The sequence below is a fragment of the Agrilus planipennis genome, unplaced genomic scaffold (genome assembly GCF_000699045.2).
Source record: "Agrilus planipennis isolate EAB-ADULT unplaced genomic scaffold, Apla_2.0 scaffold52, whole genome shotgun sequence".
NCBI lineage: Eukaryota > Metazoa > Arthropoda > Insecta > Coleoptera > Buprestidae > Agrilus > Agrilus planipennis.
Genome location: NW_020438883.1, coordinates 494,513 through 520,457, shown reverse-complemented (window position 1 = coordinate 520,457; position 25,945 = coordinate 494,513). Strand labels below are relative to the sequence as shown.

Here is a 25,945-nt window from a genome sequence, read left to right as displayed (position 1 = left end):
ATGGCCGATAAGGTTCCACCATACAGGGCGTGTAATTTATACAACCCTTACTTATTTCAATATAAAATAAAATAAATAAAAGTAACACAAAAATACTGGTATGCAAGGGAAGAAAAAGTAGGGAAAGAGCGAATATAAAGATAGGAGACGAAAAATTAGAAGAAGTGACTAATTTTAGGTATCTAGGAAGTCAGATAAGTCATGACGGAGTGAGTAGTATAGATATAAAGCAAAAGATAACGCAGGGTCGAGTCGCCTTTAATAAAAAGGAGTTACTTCTATGCTCGCGAACGGTTAATTAAGAAATTAGAAAAATGTTGTTAAGGGTGTATGTTTGGAGCGCGACGCCATACGGGTGCAAAACATGGACGGTGAGCGCTGCGGAAAAGGTTGGAAGTGTTCGAAAGGTGGCGTTACTGGCGAATGATGAGGATACCGTGGATAGAGAAGGTTGGAAATGATGAGGAATTAGAAATAATAGGAAAAATGAGGACTCTATGGAAGTCCATAAGAAATAAACGAGATAGGGAGTTAGGAGGGTTAGAGGTAGGTCTAGATTAGATTACCGTTCAAAAACTGCCCGGCATGTTGACCCGAAAAAAAATATAATTCGTACGACTGGTCCGTTAAGTTTCATCTTTCGACCAAAATAGATAGGAACCAACGCGAAAAACATTTGAAAAGACCAGAACCTTTTCCCAAGTCTATCCAAAATATTTGTCAAAGATGGTACAACAAAAATAGACAACCGAAAATAATGATGGGAAAAGCTACATTTCCCTTTGTACCTTAAATTAGTAAATGATATTAGAGAAGATCCTCCTAATCTTCGACAAGTTTGAGATACATCGGTGTACTTGGATAAGATGAACGGACGGGAAGCAAGAGGGGAAAAAGACTGGAATAATAAAATCAAAGAGTACGAAAAGCAGTGCAAGAAATAAGACCCATAATGCTACAGAAAAACAAATAGAAAAGACGATTGAAGCAAACAAATACTGTTTAATATTGTTATATGTGATGATTGTGTAATGGGCCTAGACTAGACGAACCAGTTTCGTGTTTGGATTTTTTACTTTTCACAGTGTCAGCGTGTGATTTTATCTTTTAGAACACACCAAAGCAATTCTAAAACTTATATTAGCGTTCAGTATTTTCTGTACATTTTTATTTCGCAAAAGGTGACCAACGTATCCTCACATTACCCTACTTAATTAATCCAGTTTGATCGTGTCTAACTAATATACATAAATAAGGTTCTATAATACTGGTGATGAAGAACAGTATTTTATTGTAAAATAAGAGGAAGAAGAAACCTTGCATCACACGCAATTAATCATGAGTATAAGCATCATCAACGGTTAAATGAGGTAAACTCTCACATGCAATTAAAACCGAATTAGAATAAGACACGGGAACGGCTTCGTGACCGAACCATTGCATACTGTGCGACGACTGACTATCATCATACATAAGGAAGGAGAACGAACCATCAACTTACTGTATCTCGTTGTCTTCTGTTGTTAAATATACAGTAGAATCCTTAAGTAACACCAACACTAACAACAACAACAACAATCGCCTTGAACTTCTCTTCTTCCATGCAGGAAATGACCCAAATTTTTTGCCTCTACAGCAACATTTGTCGTTCCCATGTGTCCTTTGATTGTCATGGAAGACAATCACATTACTGTTCTATGTTGGTAACAGTGGTAATTGACTGGAATGAACTCTTGTGAAATCGACTGACACACACACAATATACACAGTAACACTGCCCACTGAAATGTTATTTTCTTAGCACTTCAAAGTGACCCAAGAACACTTCTTTTAATTGTCACAATCTCGAACATAATTTTAACTAATATATCACAAACAGCAGTAGGTGACTTGAAGAAATATAAATAATTAAGAAATTTTGTAAGAATTCTAAGTGCATTTTTGTAACATCTACACTCTTATGAAATACTTTTAAGAAACTTTTAATACTGGTTAACATTTAATATGAATGTGAAAATTCAGCGAAAAATGCGAATATAAAGATAGGAGATGAAACACTAGAAGAAGTGACTGATTTTAGGTTTTTAGGAAGTCAGATAAGTCAAGACGGAAGATGTATCTAGCACAAAAACAGAAGTTAAGAGAAGTAGAGGTAGACCTAGATTAGATTACGGTTCGCAAATAGTTAAGGATATGGGTTGTTCTAGTTTTGGGGAAATGCAAAGATTAGCTCAGGATAGGAAAGAGTAAAGGTGCGTGCCCAACCAGTTTTAGGACTGACGACCTTGTGATGTTCTTTCCTTATTGGTTTGAGATAATTTATAGTGAATAAAATAAAATAAATTTTCACATTAATAACTCTTTTTGGGATGCAGTACAGAAGCATATTAGTTATGAGCAAAGCAAGGTGAAGACCGAGACCGATCCAGTCTTGATATTGGTCTTGGTCTGATTTTTTTGATCTTGGTCATGCTCAAATACTTCTAGTCTTGTTCTTGGTCTTTCTAATATGAAGACAGATACCAAGACCAATACCTAAGTAATAAATAATCTTGAAATATTGTGCACTCTTTTATCGGTAACAAAGATGTAGCTTCTTGTTGATAATTAATTAACAACTTTGCCAGCGATTTTAGGACTTTATAGCCGATTTTATGTTTAAATGTGGTTTGTTTGTATATCCTTGCTAATTTGAATACAAATTTATGTTTTTTTCCCTTTCTATGTGCAATAAAACAAAAACTCGCCGAGTTCGTTACTTGATTCTCGAAGATCCGTCCCACGAAAAAAATATTTTTCCCGTCGGTTTTATACACCCTAAATCAATGTTTGAACAAATCCAAATGCCTACTTGATATTCATAGGCTTCTTTTTGTAAAATATTTACGAAAAGAACATTTCAGATATTACCACACTCGACGATGCGACGGCGACGTTTAATAAATCGGTTCTATTTGAACCAAGTTTCATATTTCATTTGAAATAAAATTGTTATTTTTGATCAAACAAAAATAATTTCACTAAAGGTGACAAAATGGTGCATAAGCCAATAAATACAAAAGGAATAAAGACACTTCCATGATAACCTCATTTCGTTCCATATTTCTATTATGATACTTAACAGATATGTGGACCTTGATGCATATATTGGTTTCCACAATTATACTTCGTTTACCATCTGTAGCGATGTGACCTTCAGTTTGACCGGCGCAAAGTAGAAAAGAACAACACTAGGCCAGAAAAGGAAGGAGACAACTCTCGGCCAAACTCTTAACCTACAACTACAATTGAATTGCTCAAATGTGCTGTTATTGATGCCATTTACTACTGAAAATATCAACCAGATGTTTATTTATATTTGAAGACATACTAAAGGCTTTAACGCTTGTTTTCGACTCGCACTACTGTTCATGATTGAACAAAACTTTTGGCAGGTACTGTATGAAAAAGTATGTTTAATGAACAAGAATCGAGAGCATAATGGGCTTTTTTCTCTCTACTTACAATTTTGCCAGCGCGCATCCAAGACATTGGAAGGGGCACATCGCTACAGAAAGTAAATGAAGTATACCTACATTATCTGTAAGTGACCAAAAATCAACTGAGTCTTTACAAGCAAGTTTTTGAACATTGTTATAGTTATCAGGAACACTTAATTCCAAATTAGTGATTCTCCTTCTTCTCCCGAGAAGAATACGAGCAATTTGGCCTGCATACGATGACTGCATCCAAATATTTAAAGTAAAATATCTATTCTGGGTGGACCTCAACTACAAAATTTAAAGATAATAGACTAAGTACTGAAAAGTCTACCTAACATCCTGTTTTTTTACCATTCACTCTCTCTATATATATAACAATTCTTATAATCCCAACAAAATACAACTGTAACAATTTAAATTAGAATCTTGAAAACGGTTCCGAGCGCCTCTAGTAACGTTAATATTTGAACTTTCACCCCCCAGATTTCACATCATTTTCCCACGTATTCCAGTTATGTGGCTGATCGCAATTACATTCTAATCGGTCGATAATTTTCTAAAAACGAGACCGGATCGATAGATGGCAGAGTCGCTCCGAACTCGCCAATTCTTCCGTAGCACACGTCCATTGTTTACTTCTCATTGTTAAGTGCAAAACAACGTGGCAACGTTACTTCTATCGCTCCCTTGTCTGATCGAGTTGGCGTGTTCGTCTCAGTCATGTTCGACCTCTCGTGTCAATAACAAATAAGACAGTTAATTTGGAAAATCACGAATCACTTTCTCATATAGATCATGTCAATTGCGAAACGACAAGATATAAGAGTTACTTGTAATCACAATGGTGTAAATTAAATACCACTCAAAATGTCTAATATAACGAAAATCTCTTACGAAGGACTAACTACAGTACATCTGCATTGTCCTGTCTTGTCGAGTCATTCACCAAGGAAAGTTAGTTATAGTCAGGACGATCAAAATTGGCATAATCTGCAATAAATTATCTGTGAGAATGGACATCTTCTTTATTGTTTCCACTTGGAACTGTAGATGGTGCGTTTTGACGACGCCCTTGTTAAGTTAGGAATAGTTTCATGAATAGTACACACAAAGTAAAAAGAGATAACCGAATAATAGGAAGCGGTGCAGAGGTTAGATCAGGGTCAGATTTATAACTGCCTGGTTGGAATAATATGCTTAAACAAGTGTCTTTGCTTTCCTAAATTCCTGAGAAAGTTGAAGTCCGATGATGGTAACATGCTCAAATTCTACTTGTTTGCAACTCTCTCATAGATCTGTAGATACTACAATTATGGCAATTTCTTCTTAAACAAACAAATAAGTTCATAAAAATTTACTATTTTTCTTCGTAATGACGATTCTTAATGGCTTCAAAACAGCTCTTTCCAGTTCGATATCCGTTGGAATCAAGTTGCAACATTCGCACCTATTATCTAGAGGTATGTCCAACAAAACTGGGAGTGAATTCCGTTTCTAGAAAACCTAAACCTGGCTATCCGGTCTCGTATCTCTTCCCCTTGTCCTCCGTTTCCTTTTGCGCGTTCGCAAAGTTTCTTTCTCGTTTATTTTTGCGCAGGTGAGAAAGAGTTTGCCAAGCTGTCACAACAGGTATATCTATAAGTGTTTCGTACTTAGCTATCTTCGCACGTCTCGCAACAAAATGTAACTAATCTACAATGCGAACGATGCGGACCGCAAATAAACGCAAACATCGCAGTGCCTATGTCGTCGGTCGGGCCAACTCCATCCACGCCGGTGTTGTACCACACCAACTAATTTAACTAATGCATCTTGAATGATTTACATACTTTCGGTACATACAGCCACATCGGATGCGTAAGTACCCAATGACCATAGACATAGCACTACACGAACGGAACATAAACTGGCGGAAGGAGGACTGTTGACGTTAAAGCGATGAGGTGCCTGGATTCTATTGGCTACCAAATACTGCATCATACGACAGTCGTATTGCCATCTATGAGACAAACATTGACCTAATTCAAACAAATACTAAAGGGACGCATTAAGAAATAAATAGTCTCATAAAATTGAGGGAAATAATAAACCTTTTTCTAAAAACTAAATATGGAAGGTACTTAATTAATTTAATGTATTTCTGCAGCAATGGACAAGGATTGTTTTTTTTTTTTTAATTCAAGTGGTTGATGATTTCAATATCACACTATGCCCAAGCTTCATCAAAAATTCAAAACGAAAAAACTTCATAGGTACATGATTCGTGGCCAATTTTTTTGGAGAGTTCAAATTCAATAACACAAAAGCTCTTGATGAAACTCAAAATTCACATTGCTGAACTCGTTTTTAATAAATTTTATTCATCAAAGCGAATAAACGACTAAAACATGCACTAAATAAAACGACTAAACGTAATTAACGTCTAAATGCAATAAAGCGACTAAAACATACTTAAAAAACCCTTTGACCTTTGTATTTACACACAGCAAACCCCATGTTATTTCTTTTCAACTGCGACATCAGACCAAAATAAATACCTTAAACTATCAACAAACGTCTGTCTTAGAAGAAAATTAAATACAGTTGCCTTGCACTAAATAAACACTTCCCTGGATTCCAGTTTAAACTTTTACTATGAAAGTCCAATTTCGCTTTACGTATGCAAACTCAAAGACTAATGAAAGTTAAAAAAAGCTTTAAATATTTAGCAGAACATAATATATTTACAAATACATGTATATTACAGAACTCAAGAACTAGCCTTACTTTGCTTCGATAAATAAATGACGTAAGTACAGAAAAAAATTGCGACCTAACGAAAAAGGTAAAGAGCCGCCATCTGTTCGTAGTTTTTAAAGGCAGAATCAACATTTCTGAAATGTAAACGGTCTAGGAAAATAAGAAACATGAAAAACATTTCCAAATAGCAGTACACAGAAGTTGTAATAATTTTCTTCAAACTATTTCGTAACGTCATTAAAAAAATGTAATTATTAACCTATGAAATTTTTCTCCAATGTATTTTGGGCAAAAGTTGTGCTGAAATCACAACCATATAATTGCACACTTAGGGATTCATATATTTCTGAAGATAGGAACGAATGAATGGGACCCACGGGAGGGTAGCGGAGGAAAACCCTTAGTCCCAAGTTTTCAAATTTTAACAAAATATAGCAACTTCCTTACTTCTGTTTTCACATTCTACCGATAAAACTTTCATTCAACTAACTCTAACAAAAATTAACCTCTTCGCAAAAAATCAGTAATCCATTGCACTATTTCAACGGCTTTGAAAGTAATTATTACTCTCAAATATACGAACACAAAATAAATTAGTTCTAAATAAACACAATAATAACGTATGCAAACACAACTGGTCAGCAAATCTAAAACAAAAACTAAACCATGAATAAATTAATAGGTGCATCATAATACATTCGTTGGATTTTGATTACTCAATTAATTTCAGTTAATTGAAGTATGAAATTATATGTTTACTTAATACGTATTTGTTGCCTCAAATGCAAACAAAATTTAAACCACTATTATTCAATTTCATCATCAACAAATACTGATAACACTAGGGTCGCATTATCTTTTTGTATTTAAACAAGCGTAATTTAATATCTATTGTATGTGTACTAGCTGTGGCTACACCATTGTTACAGACTCATATCATTTGAAACCATGGTAAATGTCCCGAAGGGGGTGGGGGTGGTTGGGATCGAAAGAGGAGGTCTCCCACACCACTGTACCATAAAAAGTTCGTGGCGGTCTCAACCCCATAAAATGTTATGGGGGTGGGGGTAGGGGGGGTCGAAAAAGGGTAGTCACCTGAGTAACACCCCATAAAAAAATTGCGGCGGTCTCACCCCCATAAAAAGTTATGGGGGTTGAAAGTTGATTATTTTGACAATTTTCATACACAAAAATTATTTTCAAGCGGGTGGAAGTGGGGGGGTGGGGGCTGTCATCTAGCCCTTTACCGAAACCATTTCTACCATAACCTAACATAAGCCTTTAATGTGTACTTTGATATATGTAGGTACGTGTATGTAACGAATTATTAACGTAAAACAAAATCTAATGGACATCAGATGTTATTAGAATATATGCAATTTATGCAACCAATTTTACGTTCGAGCGTGAACATTTAGACCAGCCCACATTTTTTCAATTGTTTTCTACCACTTCGAATACAGACAGCAGACAATTGGGAAACAGCCCAAAACTAGAGATGATCCTGGTGGACCAAACAACCCAAAAAATGAATGAATTATCCATTTTAAAGCGATTTACCAGGCATATAAAGCAACAAAAGTATTTGCATCACATCGCTGATAAGTTACTAGAAGATATGTAACGTGGCACGACATAGTTAATCATTAACCGTTATTAAAAGAATAATAGGAGGAACATGGTGGTACAAACCCACGTGGTTGTCAGCCAGTGGTGCGGCAACTCAATCTGAAATGAATAAAATATTGGTACAACAGGCAAACAAGTGACGATAAACGGCAACGTCACCGGAGAAAACGTCAACACAAATCTGCATGTGTATGTGTGTGCGGTGGTCAGATGTTTCCTGCTGTCCACGGCAATTATACGACCGCACATACACAATTAATCTTTCCATTGCCAACTGAGAAACAGAAAGGGACATCGACAACGGCATGTTGGTACCATTTATCGGAACAATAAACTGATGGAGTCTCAAAATTGACAATGAACAACTGCTCCATTCACTAATAACGATAAGAGAAACATAAAGTCAAAGGAATACAAACTTCAACGTTAAGATTCCATAAACCGACCTCTTGATATCTCATGAAATAGTGGACACCAACAGTAAAAACACAAGAGATTAAATATAAAGGAGTGAGGTAACTAGATCAGTTACATTCTACTACCCCAGTGACAATTATCACAAATGCTAGACAGTTTCAGCTTACCACATGCGCAGGCTTCACCAGGAATCTAAACACAGAGTGAAGAAGATCCTACCAACCCTCTTCTGGGATAGAAATCTGAACATTACTGAAGAGTTCAGAAAGTCTTAAATTTTGGCCGGGCACAAACATTAAACTAAATCGAAAGAAAGTCTAAATGTCATAAAACTGATTCTTCTTGGTGTTTTTTCCAATAGAAACATATAACAGTGTTCCTATCTTGGACCAATTTCTGCTATCACCATTTCCTTAAGTGATCTCCAGGATCACTTCCTTGATTTCACCAAATAGTTGGTTTTCCCGGTACTACTCCTTTTAATCTTTGAAAACTGAACAACTCACATTATCCAAATAGGTTTCGGGACTTCAATCTTCTTGATGAAAAATTATCCATATATAAATTTATAAATTAACGAATATTTAGATGGAAGGAAATAATATCGAAAATAGCAAAACGTAAAGTCCAAAATAAAAACGTGCTTGCTGAGAAATTATTTTTCAGACTTCAAAGGGGCCATCCATTTGGAATTGTCTCTCTAACATTTTTCAGGAAAATGTGGCATACCTACATACAACCTCAGGAACTACAACCATGTGTTTGATACGTAAAAATCCTTGTGGATTATAAAAAATATAACTCCAAAGGAAGTAGCGCCCCAGGTGAAGGATTCCAAAAACAAAGCAGTCAAATCCGAAAACTGCATTCTGAATAATGTGTCGATCGCGAAAACTTAGCCTGTTTGACTAATATAGACATTTATTCGTTTATAGAATACAATCTTAAGCAAATATTGAAAGCAACATCAAATTCAATCGGTTACTTAAGTTGGTGCACGGATACTGTTGCAGAGCTGGATCATTTTTCACCTGCTAATCCAATCCAATTCCAGTACTGTTTCCATCTAGTCGATTCTTAACGTGAATTTACTATAGCATGTTGAACATGTTCCAAACGAATAACTCAGCCGTCTTCTCTTTCTTTATTTGTTTGTTTTCGTTCGCGAAAGACGCATCCTCGCTACCCCAGTAGATAGATGTCAGCGTCCGTCCGTCCGCCGTGAAATGTAGTGACCGCCGATTGGAATAGTACAAGTCTCCAGCATCTCCGAGTGGAAATCGTTAGCTGTTGAACGAACGTATTAGATTTAAATCGCAATCACAGAATCCAAAGGAAGCGAGGAGGAGAGCACCATCAGACCGACGGCCGGCTTCTATTAAATTAGTCCCGCCCCGGAGTGACCATTAGGTTTAATCCCCTGCTAATTAACGCGCCTGATAAATGATGCTGCGGCCAATGTCGGTGCCGTACTGTTTATTATAAACTCCACCCGAATAGACGGACTCGATTTACTCTGACCATTCTGCACACATTTAAGAAACTGTTCATCGTTTTCTAAATGTTTTTAAACATATAAAAAAAACGATATAACTTGTCCAAATGTACAATAGGTATCATACTAATTCACCGATAAAACTCATCCACTGATAAGTATCATTGACTAAAATGTAGGCCGAAAAGACAGAAACATTAAGTTTAGTTCGAAAATAACGTCTTATATATGGCTAGCTCGTTCTTCGAAACATTATCGAAGTCGTAATTGAAAATTTTCTATAACTCGTAGCAGCATCTGCAGGTTTTAATTTTGGTTATTAAAACTGCTTCGGAAATCCTGAACTTCAAATATCCCTATACACAATATTACAGTCGGTCAAAACTCGTGACCTTAGCAGCCAACTAAAATCACCATACAAGTCGTCCAGGAAGCATATTCCTTAGAGCAACCATGTGAATTCGTGCAGTACGACTTCTTGCTCCATCTTGCTGGAACTATCCAAAAATTCATGTCAACTTTAACACAATAAAAACAACCATACGTTTGGTTAATTTATCGTATGAAATTTCGTAATAAAGACGATGCATTCAAGGTCCATTAGATATGGAACCATAAATGGAATGTGGTTCAATTTCTATGTGTTGAACGATATTATGTTTCTTGTTGATGATTATCCAATTGACGTATGCACAAATTATGTCTAGGTATTAAAATTCTAGTTCCAATTCCGATTATGTTTAAGTTTCGAGTAACTAACTAAATGCATTTCATCAAAGAGAAAACAATAAATTTCCTATAAAATCACTGGCAAATTGCTGAGGTGAAGTGAAGCGTGATGTCTTTATTAAGGCCAACGCTTTCCACATCCTCGTCCCTGGATGTGAGTGAAGAGGGTCAGTTCGCAACTTGGCCAATTCTGTTTTACGACTTATATTAAACTACTTGGCGCGCGAATTTACCGTTTTATAGGCAGTTGGCCGAGAATACCATTACCTATCGGTATGAGAAGGTCTTAAATAATTGTTTTAGCAGTTCGTGTGCTGTGGACGGGGTGCGGTCAACCACCGTTCGATTTTGCTTCTATTAACGACCTAATTAGTGAGAATTATTTGTTACGTCGCCGGAAAATTTGCCATTCGGTTTCAACTAATCGAAATGAACAGACCACAGTTTCCATTCAATTTAAATAAACATTTCCACAATCGTTTATTAAATAATAGAAGGTTTATGCAGCGAACAACTTCCGAGTTGAATAAAACATAGTAAAAATAGTCTTACCCTATGCTCATTTCTCTTATGGCAAACATGACGAAATCCCCATGATAGATCATGGTGGTGTCAAAAGACGTTTCGTCTCCTACCTGCTAAACAGTTCAGCAACAGCATTGAATATCCTACATCGACAACGTGAAGTTCCTGAAGATGTCCCTTGTGATAGGAGACGAAACTTCGAATAATTTTGACACCACCATAATCCGTCACGGGGATTTGATCAAAAAGGCGCGGTTGGAATTCGGAAATCCAGTTTCTTCCGACGACAGCAACGAAAGCCTAAATCAGGCATGATGAGTTTTGAAGAGTTACGAACTTTGATGTTTAAAACTATAAAATTCTCCAGAAAACAATCATAGTTTCGATAGAACCACATTTACCTACTATTTCCTTCTACGAAGTCCAAAATCATTATGAAAAACTATTTTTAAAACCATCTTATGACTTGATAAATGTAGATAACATTTAAGAATAATGCATTCAACAAGAACAACCACAATGACAAAATAAGAGGGACAATAGCCGAGAGGTGCAAAATAATAATGTTGTTAAAATCGCTTTTTGACGAGTAGTCCCATTTATATTCCCAATCATTATCAATAGAATCCCAAACTCAACACGTCAACAACAATTATTCTGTCATTCACAGTGAGAAAATTTTTGACGTTTATGTTAACTAAACATGCCAACGAAAGATTATCGTGAAATCATAATAATAGCAACTGGCTTATGCCATTTAAAGTACGTCATTACCTCCGACGGTTCTATCAACAATATACGCAAATGAAAATGGATGTTACAACGTTTATTAACTATTTGCGAATAGTAATCTAAACTAGATCTACCTCTACCTCTCCAAACTCCTGCCTGAGAAGGTGTCCTACCACCCTATCTCGCCTATTTCTTTTTGACTTCCATACTTGCCTTACTTTTCTAACATTCCATTCTCCGACTCGTGAAATATTGCACCTGCCTCTATGGCACTTATTGATGACATCCGCCAAAATAGTCGCCGCCCGGAAATCCGAATGGGGGACTAGTTTACGTCCGGGGTGCTTTACCCCAGAAGATGTCATCACTTAATTTCTGTAGTTGTACTCGGGATCATAATGTGGTGGTTTCCCGTTGTCTTCCATATTGCAGTATTGTGCATCAGGGTGCCATACCGATCCTCGAGATCACTGCCACCCTGAGTACTGAAAGAGTTGCTGCCCTCTTTCAGGGACTTGTCATAGTCTGGTTTCTCTTTAAGAACCTCCCCATTATGGTTGAACCTATGGTACGGTTCCCTAAGTCATCGAAACTCGCAAGCCGATCCACCTACTTAAGTTTGTACATGAGTTTCGTCAAGATTCAAATCCCACCGGATCTGAATTCCAACTCCAACTTATGAAAATTTATTTAAACCACTATTTACCATAGTAATGCTAGTAATAAATATTATGTCTGAAGTCATCACTATTTGATGAAACAATTTTCACGCAAATTACAGGTGTAAAACTTTTGGTACTATGTCCCATAGGTCTATCATTTTGTTTCAAAGCGCGTGTCCTCGTGAAGAAATAAATTCACCATTCACTACTAAGCTCTGTCATTATAATACTGTGAAAGCATAAATTGTCGACACAACGGTATCCAAAAGTGTGTGTACACAATTACACAATGTTTGCATATCTGTAGACTCATGTGTGTATGCGTGTCTTCGTGAGTACGGTTCGCGACCTTCAAAGCCCTTTTCCGAAACGTTAGTCTTCTGCAACTGTTCCTCCTCAATCAAGCTTTTATGACCGAATGTAATTGCACGTTACATAACAAATTTCCACCGGAGACGAGATAACAGTTCATAATTCACGCACAGTCGGCACAGTAATTTTCGACAGATTAATGGCTGTTTACATTGGATAAATTCAATTATAAAGAAATAACGACGGTGAAGGGTGAACGATAATTGAAACGGATAAACGAAATTATGCGAATTGCAGCAGCGACAGCTGCTTACAATTAAACATTACGACTAACGGAATTTCTGATGTTTCAACAGTTTATTTACCTATAATTTACAACTTCCCTTGTAACACGTTTCAAAATATGAAAAATACTTTGATACCCAACCAAATACATGGAAATTTATGACAAACCTACGAAAAAAATTTCCTTTATAAATAATCATTACGATTGATAAACAAAATCTTGTTAACATTAGAAAAAACTGATGAATAACTAAACACAGTTAGACAAGGTGGAAAAAAAGGAGAGAAAAATTATACGGAAAATCCTGGGAGAAGATGGTATGAAGATGGAAAATGGAAACTGAGAAGCAACAAAGAGATCTATGCAAAAACAGAACGAATAACAGACACAATGAGGAGAAGAAGAGTGATGCTCTACGGACACATTAAGAGAATGGACGAAGACTGACAAAGAGAATCTTCAACTATTTCGACAGAAATCCCAAGACACAGATGGCATGGATCAAGGAGGTCAGAAGAGACATGGAAGAAATGAAAATTGTTGGAGAGGAGATGTAGAGAGAAGACAAGAGAGATTACTGGAAGGGAAGAAAGAAGGGAGAGGAACAATCAATCATAAGTTATTTCACGTGGTCCATAGTCGGCCAAAATCGAAAGAAGAAGAACTACAAAAATCATGTACTACAATGTTCTAATATGCTAAAGAGCTGGAACACGGATATTTGCAATATAAATTAGTGCAGGTACCTTCTCTGATGATACGACTTTCTGAAATTAGAATTAGCTGAACATGAAAATGTCTAAATAAAGGTCTCAGGCCTCACTTTCGAAATGCAGGATGGTGTCGTTTAATAGAAATTTTTAATAAAATTTGCTAATATTTAAAATTGTTGAGTAGGTACTTAGGTAAATTCAATGCTCTATCAATCTAATACTTTACTTTTCAACAAACCTCCTTAAATTTCTTATAGTTAAATAGGTGTATCGTGAACTAAGCATTTATTTTTAAGCAACCAACCGTGTAATTTAAGTTCCTGTGTACATTTCTTATACTTATTAAATACTTATACTTTCAATTACCTCACCGTCTATTCATCAGAAGTAATAATAACCGTTTAGAGTTTATTACAACAGGTATTTTATAATGCGATGCACTTTAGTATCCTTTACGAATCATAAGATAACTTGCGCTGTACGAAACAATTAAACGGTGAATTTTGTATTATCATATGCGGAAATGAGAAAAGAAACCCTTAGGCTACAGTTAATTGCCGGTGTTATTCTTAAATAAGAATCAATTGCGACAACAATTGTTCCATAAGTAATAGGGTACGATTGCTCCTTGTTTTCTTTTTCAATGTTCAACGAATAAATTACATCGATTCCAAATATTGCAGAGCAACAATAAAGCGCAAGTGGCAATGCAAAATTAGTTATCTGCGTGCTTGACTATCGAACCGATAACTACACACTAACGTAAGTACAATAAAGAGTTGTTCGAAATTCGAACCTCGTGCTAAAAGATAGGCTGCAAGGAATGTTCCAAAATTATTTCTGAGTCCTGCAAAAACATCCGGCATTTGACTTATTTCATTTCCAACAATTATCCTTGCACTGGCTTTTGATACATGAGCTGTCTCATACAACCCGAAGTCAAGCCGATTTAGACCCGGCTAAGCACCTACCGAGGTACAGGGCTCCAGCCCCAGCTCCAGCGTCTAGGAAACTGTTTAGATACTATTATACACTGACCTATGACACTGGCACACTGACCTGCTGCCAATGACTTCGACTGACTACATACATACAAGCCAACAACGACAAAGAACTACTCTAGGCTGGCTGTAGTATAACCAACGTCAATAACAATTACAAGCAATGCATGAATCAAAAATGGAGTCATATCAGGGCCGGACTGGCCCTTCCTACTTATTTCAAAAACAGTTTGCAATAATAACCAGACGCTTAGTGAAAACGGTAACCTAAGTTTAATAAAACAACAATTAGGTACAAATATGTACATATGACATTTAATTTTAAGCAACAGCAGCTTCTGTGTTTCTGGTGTGCTAATGAGACCTAACTGATTGTTCTGTTAAAAACTATGCCATAAGTTCAGTGTAACCGGTCGATATCTGTAATAAAAAAAGGGTCTTTATTGCGTTACCTCTTATATTTATTAAACTTAACTTTAAGTTCCTACAACAATCTTAATTACCAATATATTTGGTCAATCTTTCTAAAATCGTGAAATTGATTATTATTAATATTCTACTAAAATTACATCCAATTACGTACATAATGAAGTGGACTTATTAATAAATACAACAACAAACAATATAAAAATAATGCTAGAAATGTTAGGTTTAGACTCTAGAAGTTACTGTAGGCGCAATTGGAGTGCTTTCTCGCTCTTTTGTCAGTCCATCTAAATTGCACTTGTTAACCGATAACTATTATGCAAATAGATGTAATAATAGCGCTGCCATTCACACTATCTCGGGTGTGAAATCTTTTAATACAACCTCTTTACCATTTCTTTCTTCTAATCACCGATTTGATAGCCTTAATTGGAAGAATGAAAAAATACTAGGTACCCCTAGCCTGACTTTTTATAATGGAGACACTTATCTAATTGTTTTACGCAATATGTAGTATTGACCATAAACTCGCAGTTTTATGATCTAATCTAAGCAAATTTCCCTATCATCAACGTTGTATTTTTAATGAGATTATTATCATGCATGCAAGAATGTTTCGAGAGCCTTAACAAACTCTGATACTCACACCTAATATGCTACATGAATGTCACTAATGACATTCTCACAGAATTTCTGTAATATTTACTTCGAACATTAGCTCTCATCAGTACGCTACAAACACAGAACCAAGTTGATTTAATATCAAATTATGGTTAGTGTAACGCCATCTATTGAGGTTTATTGTTAACTGTCGTACCTATATCAAATGGCTAACAAGAAAGTAATTAATTTACTTTCGAAATCGATTATTATTAAGGAAGATTAAGTTGATAAGCACAATGTTTATTCAGCCAAGGGCGATAATTTAACTAAATAAGACTTCACGAATCTTTACGGCAGCCATTAACATTTCAATCCTTTGTAATTATTTTACCAAACGAGCGAAAGATTTAGAAAGCAGTCATAAATGTTTAAACAACATTATAAACACAACTATAAACAACTCGTTAACTTTATGTCATTCAATCATTCCCGTTAACTCAAACATATAAGATAGATACAAGCAGGATGAACAAAAAGAACGAAAATTAACTGATTTCCTACTAAAACATCTAATGAACTTTAAGAGCCTCGACGTCACATGAATCGAATCGTAAAAACTTTTCATGAGGAAGATTAACCACAAAAACATACATTTACTGTTATATGGCTAGATAAATGCCCCTGGGTTCCTATTTTGTAACAATTTTATCACTATACAAATGACACATATTTACATAATCTTCTAGTAATTTAAAGACCAGAGATAGAAGCAGAAAATACATAAGGGCGATTAACGCACAGCACGAGCCGTAAAACGTCACCAAGTTGTACTCGGCAAGTCGTTGCGCAATAATACAATGCGCTTCAAATTTGACGCCTGCGCAAGGAGATTTTGTGACAATGTCGCTCATCAAACAGCGATTCTTAATTTTTCTATCTTAGATCGACTGTCTATTGATTTATTACCATGCTGCAGCTCATTAAAACCATTAAGTAATTAATAATTTGTTAAAACATATCTACACGACGCTTTTCTTAGACTAGCTATTCCATCGACAAACAGATGATGAGTATAAAAAGTAAAAAGTTCCTTTTAAATTGTATTTCGCTTATTTTCAACTACTATTACTTTCCTCTAATAATTCTTAAAGATCTTTGTTTTATATTAATGTGAAAAGTCATTTAACTTTTATCCACTAAAAATTACCTCAAAGTAATGAGAAAAAATCGTTGCAGCTATCACACATGCGCAAAGCCAAAGGTCCCAGGTTCGATTCCCGGCGAGGACATGACAGCAGCAATAATTTTTCCTTAAAGTATTTTAAAGTAAATTTGCATGTAAGTGGGTACTACTTAACAATCAGTTATCGTAGAGACGTTGTAATTAAGTAATCGTTACAAATATTAATTGTCATTTGCATACACTGCTAACGACATAAATAAAACTGATGACTACGTCGTCTTATTTGGATAAGATGCCTTGCACCACGTTTCATAATCCAGTTCTCAAGGAAACATGCCTGCTTTGATTTTAAAGAAAGGTTTCGACAAGAGAAAAAAGTACCAGAGAACTATCAACTTAACAGTTATGTGTGCAGTTTTAGAAAAATCGAAAGTGGATCTGGATCAGTTTCTCACAGCATCGATCGCCGTTGTGGCTTATCATCGCGAATTAATTTGCATAAATTGAGATTAATAGTCGGTGCATGCATAACGTTTAACAGTATGGCTCGTAAAACTACGCAATACACAATTTATTTCCAAGCACGAATTAAATGGAATGTCCTCATTAGGCAGATTTATAGAAGGAGAAATAGTCCTTACCTGAAATAATAAATAATTCAGAGCGAATGCAAAAAAAAACAACACGCGTAGTCAACCAATTAGTTTTAATATAATTTCTTCCGTCTCCGTATGAACCAGCCAACATAAAAGCCACATCTTCATCAACTTTAACTGTCAATAGTTAATATACAAAATCAAGGAAAGGCACGTCTTTAGTTTATGTAAATTTGTTATTAGTAGAACAGTAATGGTCTCTATGCAATTTTCACTAAACTCTATCAGAAGCTTTGTAATAAACAATCGGTAAAAAATATTTTTTTATTATAACGGTTGTTGAGGTAATTGAACTGAAATGGTATGAGTCAAGACTAGAGAAAAAGTGGATTTTAATGAAATCATTGTCTCAAATTCTAATAAACGATAGCATAAGTACTGTAGTAAATAACTGGCGGCATATCTACATATCTAAGCTAGAAGTTGATTTGGACTTTCACGGTTGTCATCTGAAGAAACTGAACTTCCGGATTCTAATCGGATCATGGTGTTTGATATTTCATCTTTCTTCACAATCTCATCTTTAGGAACTTCACGTTGTCGATGCAGGATCTCCAATTGTTTCTGCATCATCGTGATGTGTCATGAGGATTTCATCAATTCTGAAATCTAGTTTCTTCAGCTGATAGTTCCGATGAATCACCGACTGCACCAAACTTACTCCATTCGAGTAAAATAATTAATATGAAGTAATTAATTCCGTTTGGCAAGTTATTACTTTGCTAAAGTAATGCAAAATTACTCCTGGGAACAGAAATCTAGAGATGACTGTCTATATGTAGATACACTGCCAATTCTTGATATTAATTACCTCGAGGATTGACGGGAATCACAATCCATGATAAATTGCATATTAAGAACTTAATGTTCTAATATGTATAATCAACGAGCAATGTAAAAAAATATAGAAGGAGGAGACTGTGGCAAATATTAATTAAAAAATTAAAAGGAACACTCACCCCTAATTACCACAAATAACTTTATATGAGCGAACACGCGCTTCGCCCACTTCACACGTGGGCATTATCAACGCGAGACTGTAGCAATGTGCTACCAATTTGCGGGCATTTACATAAAATACAAAATATCAATTATAATCTTTGGAGACTGTCAGAGTTAATAAAAACAAGTACAGTAAGACCCCGCTTAACGCGTAGGATACGTTCCATCAAAGTAGAGCATAATGCGAAACAGCTCCAAACGAGACTATCTTAACATGTACATAATGGGGTTAGGGGAAGATGGATAGAACATTTTTATTAGGTTTTTGGAGTGGTAAACTAGTAGTGGTTAGGCCTGTTCCATCAACATTAAAAACCAATTCTGGAGGATAGTTTCCTTGTTCAATTACTGTTTTTAATGTTGCTGGGAATTCAGCAGCCACTTTCGTATCACCACTTGCTGCTTCTCCTGTAATCTTTATGTTGCGAAGATTATTCGATGTGTAAATCTATTAAACCATCCCCGACTAGCAACGAAAATTTCACTTATGTCACTTGCCTCAACCTGAATGTAATTAAAAATTCTTCTAGCTTTTTCCATTATGATAGATTGGCTTAATGGCATATTGCGTTCAATTTCATCGTCAATCCATACAGATAGTCGTTTTTCCATTTTTTCTTTATTGTTAACAATTGTCCTTATTGTTGAAGTTGCCAAATTCAATGCAGCACTAATATTTGGAAACCTAGCGCTGCATACAATTTCGGGGAATCCCCAGGTTGGAATAAAAAAGCGCTAAACCGAAACAGCGCTAAACGAAACAGCGTTAAGCGGGGTCTTACTGTATTTCAAATTGGACACAATTTCACTGTGTCCTTTATTGCTAACCATTATCTATTTAATATTTTTGTCTTATATCTTCCCTAGCATGTTGGAGTGAACAATAATTACTAACGACCGATTTTTTTAAATTACAGAACCAGTCATTGTCAACACCAACAAACACAGCCGACATTTTTAAATAATGTTGACCACAAGCATACCTTCGTTGCTACTGTTCGGTGCTGCGGTAGTCCTGGGCCAGATGGCGTCCCCATCGGGTTTAGGTGACAGTGCAGAAGCCCTGGCTAAGCAACCCTCGGCGCCACCTCCGGGTGTCCCTTCCCAAATGGAAGATTGCGATCCAGACCGAGTAGGTTTCGAACTTATAACCGGCTTCGTTCTCTCAGCACCAAACAACGTCCTTGAATCTATCCCTGGAACACTGATGCTCTCCGACTGTCTGGAATCCTGTCAAGCTAACGAATCCTGTTACGCTGTCAACTACGAAACGGGACTCTGCGTTCTCTTCAGCACCAACGCAGACATGGCCACAGGTAAAATCGCAAAATATTTTAATGAAGTATACAGTTGTAATAATTCCAAGGAACGCAGTCTTTAGAAAACAATCTAACTGGACTTTAGGGATAGACATACAGAGGCAAAATATTAGCATGGTTAGACTTGAGGATGACGTAGTAGTATTTATTTAAACAAAGTCGTAACTTATCCCATTTCATCTGACTTGACATCTAGTTTTATACATCCTGTTCTGTACAAAACAAAATTTCTGACGGTTTATAATAATTCCCCAATTCGTTTAGAAAGTAATTTTTCATGTTTATTATCGAAATACCTTGAAATTCCTAGTGGCTAATATGAAATATTAATTTGAAAATTCATTCTCCTAGCTTAGTGGTCAGACTATTGATACGTAAATCCAAAGGTACCGGGTTCGATTCCCGGCGAGGGCGACAACAGAAACAATTTATTTTTATTAATTTGAGGTAACTGATAATGGATAAAATTGAGAATAAATTTATAAACATTAATATTTCATTCATTATTGGTTGTGGTGTTAATTTTGAGCCAGTTCTAGGGAATACCCGGTATACTGTTTATGCGAATCATTATGAGGAAAGTGAGCGTGAAACTCCTTATAAATAATTACTTGAACTGTACCTACATAAGTACGTAAAAGCTCTAATCATATTTTGCTAAGCGTACTGTGAAACGTAATGGTATAAACTACAACTGAATATTACGGCTGTAAAGTACCTAATTTATGAATAGTGGCAATTGTTAGATATGAAAGTGAGTTCTTACAGTTGAAATCAACGCATCTAATTTTCATCTTTTAAAGTTCGCAAGGAACGTAACAAGTGCGTTATCCTTTAACCTTTGGTAGGATTGTTTCCACATCATTCAAGCCACACAGATCGAGTGCGGCTTGTATCCCCGGCTATTCGAGAATATTTCTGTAATTTATTTGCAAATTAGGAGGAAAATTAACTTTTGAAGAAACCGTGCACCAACGCAACTTCAAGCTTTTTCACAAACCGCACGCTGACCCCAAACAACCGCAGTCGTTCCATAACTTACACACCACATGCGTTTAACAAAAATCCACCTGCATACCTATTTCAACGCTCCAAACAAGGATTCGATTACAAATTCACTTTCACTAACTCGGATTCTTCGTAAATAATACTGTAAATTTCACTTCAAATAGATTTTCAAGATACCCGTTGAAATTATGTAGCACTTAAACTGCTCGCCTTCGGGATGAGCAAATGTAAAACCTGTCAATAATTTCTTCTTGAAATTTAACTTCTATTGATTTATTTGATTGAATCTATTAAGCAAGGACTTTGTTGCAAAAAACTGCAAAACCTCTCGATGTTTCGTCCATCTTCGGCTGTAATTTTTACAACAAGACTAAGAGATTAAAGTCCAATTCATGTTTCTTCTTGACTGCTAAAATATTTCATCATATCAGGTCTCCAAGACTATAGATTGTACTAACACTGCATCATTTTATGTTTCGACAGTTGTGGTTTATGTACAGGTCACTCAAAACCTCAAACCCAATTCATGTTTCTCCTTCACTGTCGGGCTGTCAAAGCTCCAAGACTACGGTTTATATATAGGTCTCACAAAAAGCTCATAAGCTCTTAAGGTTTTTCATTGATCGTAGAAAAACTGCATAATTTCGTGTTTCGATGGTTATGGTATATACACAGGTCTCACAAAAACCCATTTCCATTGAGTTCTTTGAGTGTAGAAATACTTCATCGTTTCATACCTCAAACATTATGGTTTATGTGCAGGATTCACGAAAAAACCTTGTCAATTCAAGATGCTTCCCTGATTGCTGATCTTCATAACTTCAAGTTTATGACTATGAGTGGGTTTAAAGAAAAACTCATATCCTTTTCCCTGACTCTGTAGAAACACCTCATCATTTCATGTTATGGTATGTACACAGGTTTCACAAAAACCCATGTCCATTAAGGTCTTTGACTGTAGAAAAATTTCGTAGTTTCATGCCTCCAACATTATGGTTTATGTGCAGGATTCACAAAAAACCCATGTCCATTTAAGATGCTTCCCTGACTGCAGAACTTCATCACTTCAAGTTTGTGATTACGCGTGGGTTTAACGAAAACTCATGACCATTTCCCTGACTCATTATTTCATGTTTCGAAGATTGTGGTTTATGTACAGAACCCATGAAAAGCCCAACTTCGTCAACTGTAGAAATACATTATCAATTACATACATATGTCTTATTTTTGTCCTGACGGCACGTAATATTGTGAAAAAACTGAAGATGTACAAGTGCAGGTGTATTCGTTGACATCATTATAACGATTGTTGTATTGTAGTTCGAACAACACTCTGTGGTCGGCCTTTTTCTTATAAAACCGCATGGATTTTTTCGCCCGCGGCTCTACACAATTTCCTACACCTGGGTGCGACTTATCAAAGAACGAGCGCGGCCGATTTGTACACTTTACATGAGAGACCTCACGGTGACCCGGAATGACCGCGTCGGTGGCGGCTGTGTCCGAGAGCGTGATGATAACGTTCGGAGCGGCATAAACCCGACAAAAAGTCACTATTTCCGTCTTTGCAATTAAATTGGTAAAAAGCGGGTCTCCAGAGATGCAATCTCTTCAATTTTGCAAGTTAAATAAGGCATGCGAGAGTTGGTACAGTGGCCGGGCGATGCTTGCAGCAAAAAAACAATTTACGACGCCTTACTGGACTCCTAATCAGCAGTTTCTTGCCGTTTAATTGCAATACGGAATGACAAAGTTGGCATGGTGACGGAAACTACTGGACACGTGAAAAAAATCAACACATTTATCGACGAACTAATCTGATGGCGCGAAAGTCAAGACGCACGAATCAGGAAATTAAATATTCGATTAGCGGATATTATGCCAAGAAATACTTTTCAAAACAGTTTAATTGTAATCAATAGCTCAATAAGATCGTAAAGCTGTCAAAAAACAGCCTTTTACTGTCATCTTGTAAGAAATATAAGAGACAAAGGTATGAAATAAATGGAACGGGAAATTCACCAATGAAAATAAGAAATTTAAATTAACTGTGACATTTTCTCTAAAAAGACAGAAGTTACAATTAAAATGTGACATAACGACATACGCCCTATTGGGAGCATAAAAAATATATGTTTTTATTGTTGTAAATCCTGAATAAGTAAGGGTTTTAGATTAGACGTAGCGCGCCTTTTATCGGTTTCAAATAACTTAAGAATAAGGGAAGTTTGCCTGCTATTTTCATAAAAAAAAAAATAAAATCAAATTCGAATTTTCAATATAGGCAGATAGTTTCCGGAGATACCAAACTTCTACCGCTTCAATCAAATAAATAGTGAAATTGTATGGGAAAATACGACAAATGGCGCTGTAAACGCCATCTGTAGAGTGCTACATTTTAGGATTACATATGCTTCAGCTGAAATAGCAAAATGCAGCACTGTACTACAGATGGCGTTTACAGCGCCATTTGTCGTATTTTCTAAAACGCGCTGTTAAGACAGCAGGTAAAAGTTGGTCTGTGTTCTGTCGGAGCTGCCTGCGACGCGCTGATGAGATCCAAAAAGATCGAAATCGCGATCCGCGTCTGGCAGTTTCGACAGAATACAAACCACTTCGAATTATTTTATTTAGTGAAAATGTATGTCTCGTAATGACTGTATACCGTCTAGTGATAGCATAGATAGGCTACATTTACCACAGATAGTGTAAATCATGGGCAAAAATCACAACAGCTTCAAAATCGATTTGATTTTCTGGAAAATTTCAATTAGTTCATTTGCTTCAAAATCGTATGTCATCATATCTAACAGTTCAAACTTTGTAACCCTCGACTCGCATAATCATCTTGCTTTAGTTACAAATCGATTACAAAAAATATACTTTAATAATTTGGTATGATTAATAAGTTTTCCAAAAAAGTCCAAGTATCCTACCAAAAATTCATTTTGAAACTCTGTACAAAACAGTGAGCTACAGTTTAACGACAGATTTAAAATTCCTTACTAATAAAAATTTCATTTTTACAACCGTTTCTCCATCGAGTAGTTGAGCAGTCCTTTATCCTATTATTAGGTCGTCCGCGTATGGAAATTTTAGTACAATACTTAGAGATATCGCCCCATCCGTGTCTACCTATTCCGGGAAGAAGTGCCATTTTACATCGCAGTTATTCTGAATGTGACTCTTAATGCTATCCCGAGCTGGTCCGGGAATAATAGGATCGCGCGGGTCATAAGCTCTAAATGGCCACTCTTCCTTTCCACCTTTCCTTCATGCGATCACTTCTACTACCAGTCATTTAGGATCATAAGTCGTTTGACGTTTTTATTTAACGTAAAGTCGAAAGAGGAGGACTCGGCACAAGGGTCGCATGCGAAATTAAGATACGCCAGTCCTTTGCATGATCCTAAGTGAGGTAGGATTGCCACTCAACGAAAATGGAATCGGGAGATTTTATACAAGTTCCATGAATAGCGCACATTTCCTGTTGTCAAACAAACCAAACCAAAATTTCCGCATATTTTATATTTATACGACATTAAATTTTTGGTCAGTAATTCATCGGTACTGCAGGACGTAGATCGCGATTTGGAACTTATTAGTCCTCATCAGGACTTCATAGACAGCCTCGATAAAGAAGGACTACCGAGATGACGATATGTCTATTAACTGCTGCTTGATATTATGTTTAATGGTCCGAATGTTCATCGATTTCGAGAAAAATTTATATAAAAGCACAGGTATCGGCAAATCCGACCCTAGTAAAACCACGCAGGCAAATACGACAACGCAACGGCGCATTCAATCAGCTGCTACGTTACAGAATCCATGCTGTATTTCTTCTGTACTTTTGCACCTAGAATAGTTATTTGCTCTTTTAATGTTGCAGACTTGTATTACATATATATATATATGAATATATGTATATATAGACAGTCGAAGTCATTAGAAGTAAATCAATGTGTCACTGTCATAGGTCAGTGCAAAATAGTGCATACTAGCGATGAACAGTAATGGATGTCTAATGATTATGTATAGTAACGCAGGGCCGGCTTGTTTGCCCCTTAAACGCCATGCGATTCCCTAGTTAACCCCCTCCAAAGCTTACTACAGAAACACGCTGTACAGAGCAAAAACATCTAAAGCCCGACTATTAACTATTTAAACAACGGTCAATATATTTAGTGAGAAGTAAAACGCAATGAACAAGAGGAGTTTTGTCATTGAGCAACCTAAGGACATGACCCACGAGATTCTAAACTACCTCTACTTGTTCTAATTCGCGACTATTTTCCAACACGAAATTTGATTACTACTGACTTTAAAATCCATTTTCTATCACAAACAGGTTTTTGTTTTGTGTATAACTTGGATAATAGATATTTAACGGTGAAACTAATCGAAAGTGGTATGGAGAACGAATGCCGCGTAGTGTTGGTGCATATATGTATGTACGTATGTATGTAGGAGTGTAAGAGAATCCCGTGGTGGCTTACGTACAAGTAACATTCTTCCTCCGTTCTCCATTAATTATCCTTTCCCGCAGACATGACGCGCGTATGTAAATCAACGCGGGTGTAAGATCCAATTTGAAGTCGACCGGCTGATAGATTTACGGCCCATGGTTGTCGTGCACGCTCATCCAGATTGTCCCACCTTGGGCGACCTTTTGCGAATGCCGATGGAACGGCGATACAGGAGACAATTACAGAGGCGGAAAGCGTATAATTCCGTAGCACGGGACGTACAAAGTTATAGACTTGTAATTCCCACGTTTTTCGTTTTTATTCACTTCCTCAAACTCACAACCAATAATATCTTGCCACCTTCTAGGAAAATCGAGCACCAGTCGTCTCATATTTCCGTCATAATGATGAAACATCTAATAAACAACCCTTAATATGCGTCATCCTTCGATTCTAACCAATAAAAATTTGATACAATTTGTGTCCACCAACGTACAGGCAACACCTTCAGCTATTATGCAGTCTATGGTACTTGGTACACAAAATAAGCGAATAAA

At 36.3% G+C, this 25,945-nt stretch overlaps 1 protein-coding gene across 1 annotated transcript in view; it reads left to right on the top strand.

Moving 5' to 3' along the window:
• LOC108734669 overlaps window positions 1–25,945 on the top strand; it is a 182,248-nt gene that overhangs the window by 107,725 nt on the left and 48,578 nt on the right. Inside the window, exon 2 of the mRNA XM_018466315.1 lies at window positions 19,510–19,908. Within this exon, the coding sequence (XP_018321817.1) occupies window positions 19,557–19,908 (352 nt within the window). The 5' untranslated portion in view covers window positions 19,510–19,556. The remainder of the gene's footprint in view (window positions 1–19,509; window positions 19,909–25,945) is intronic.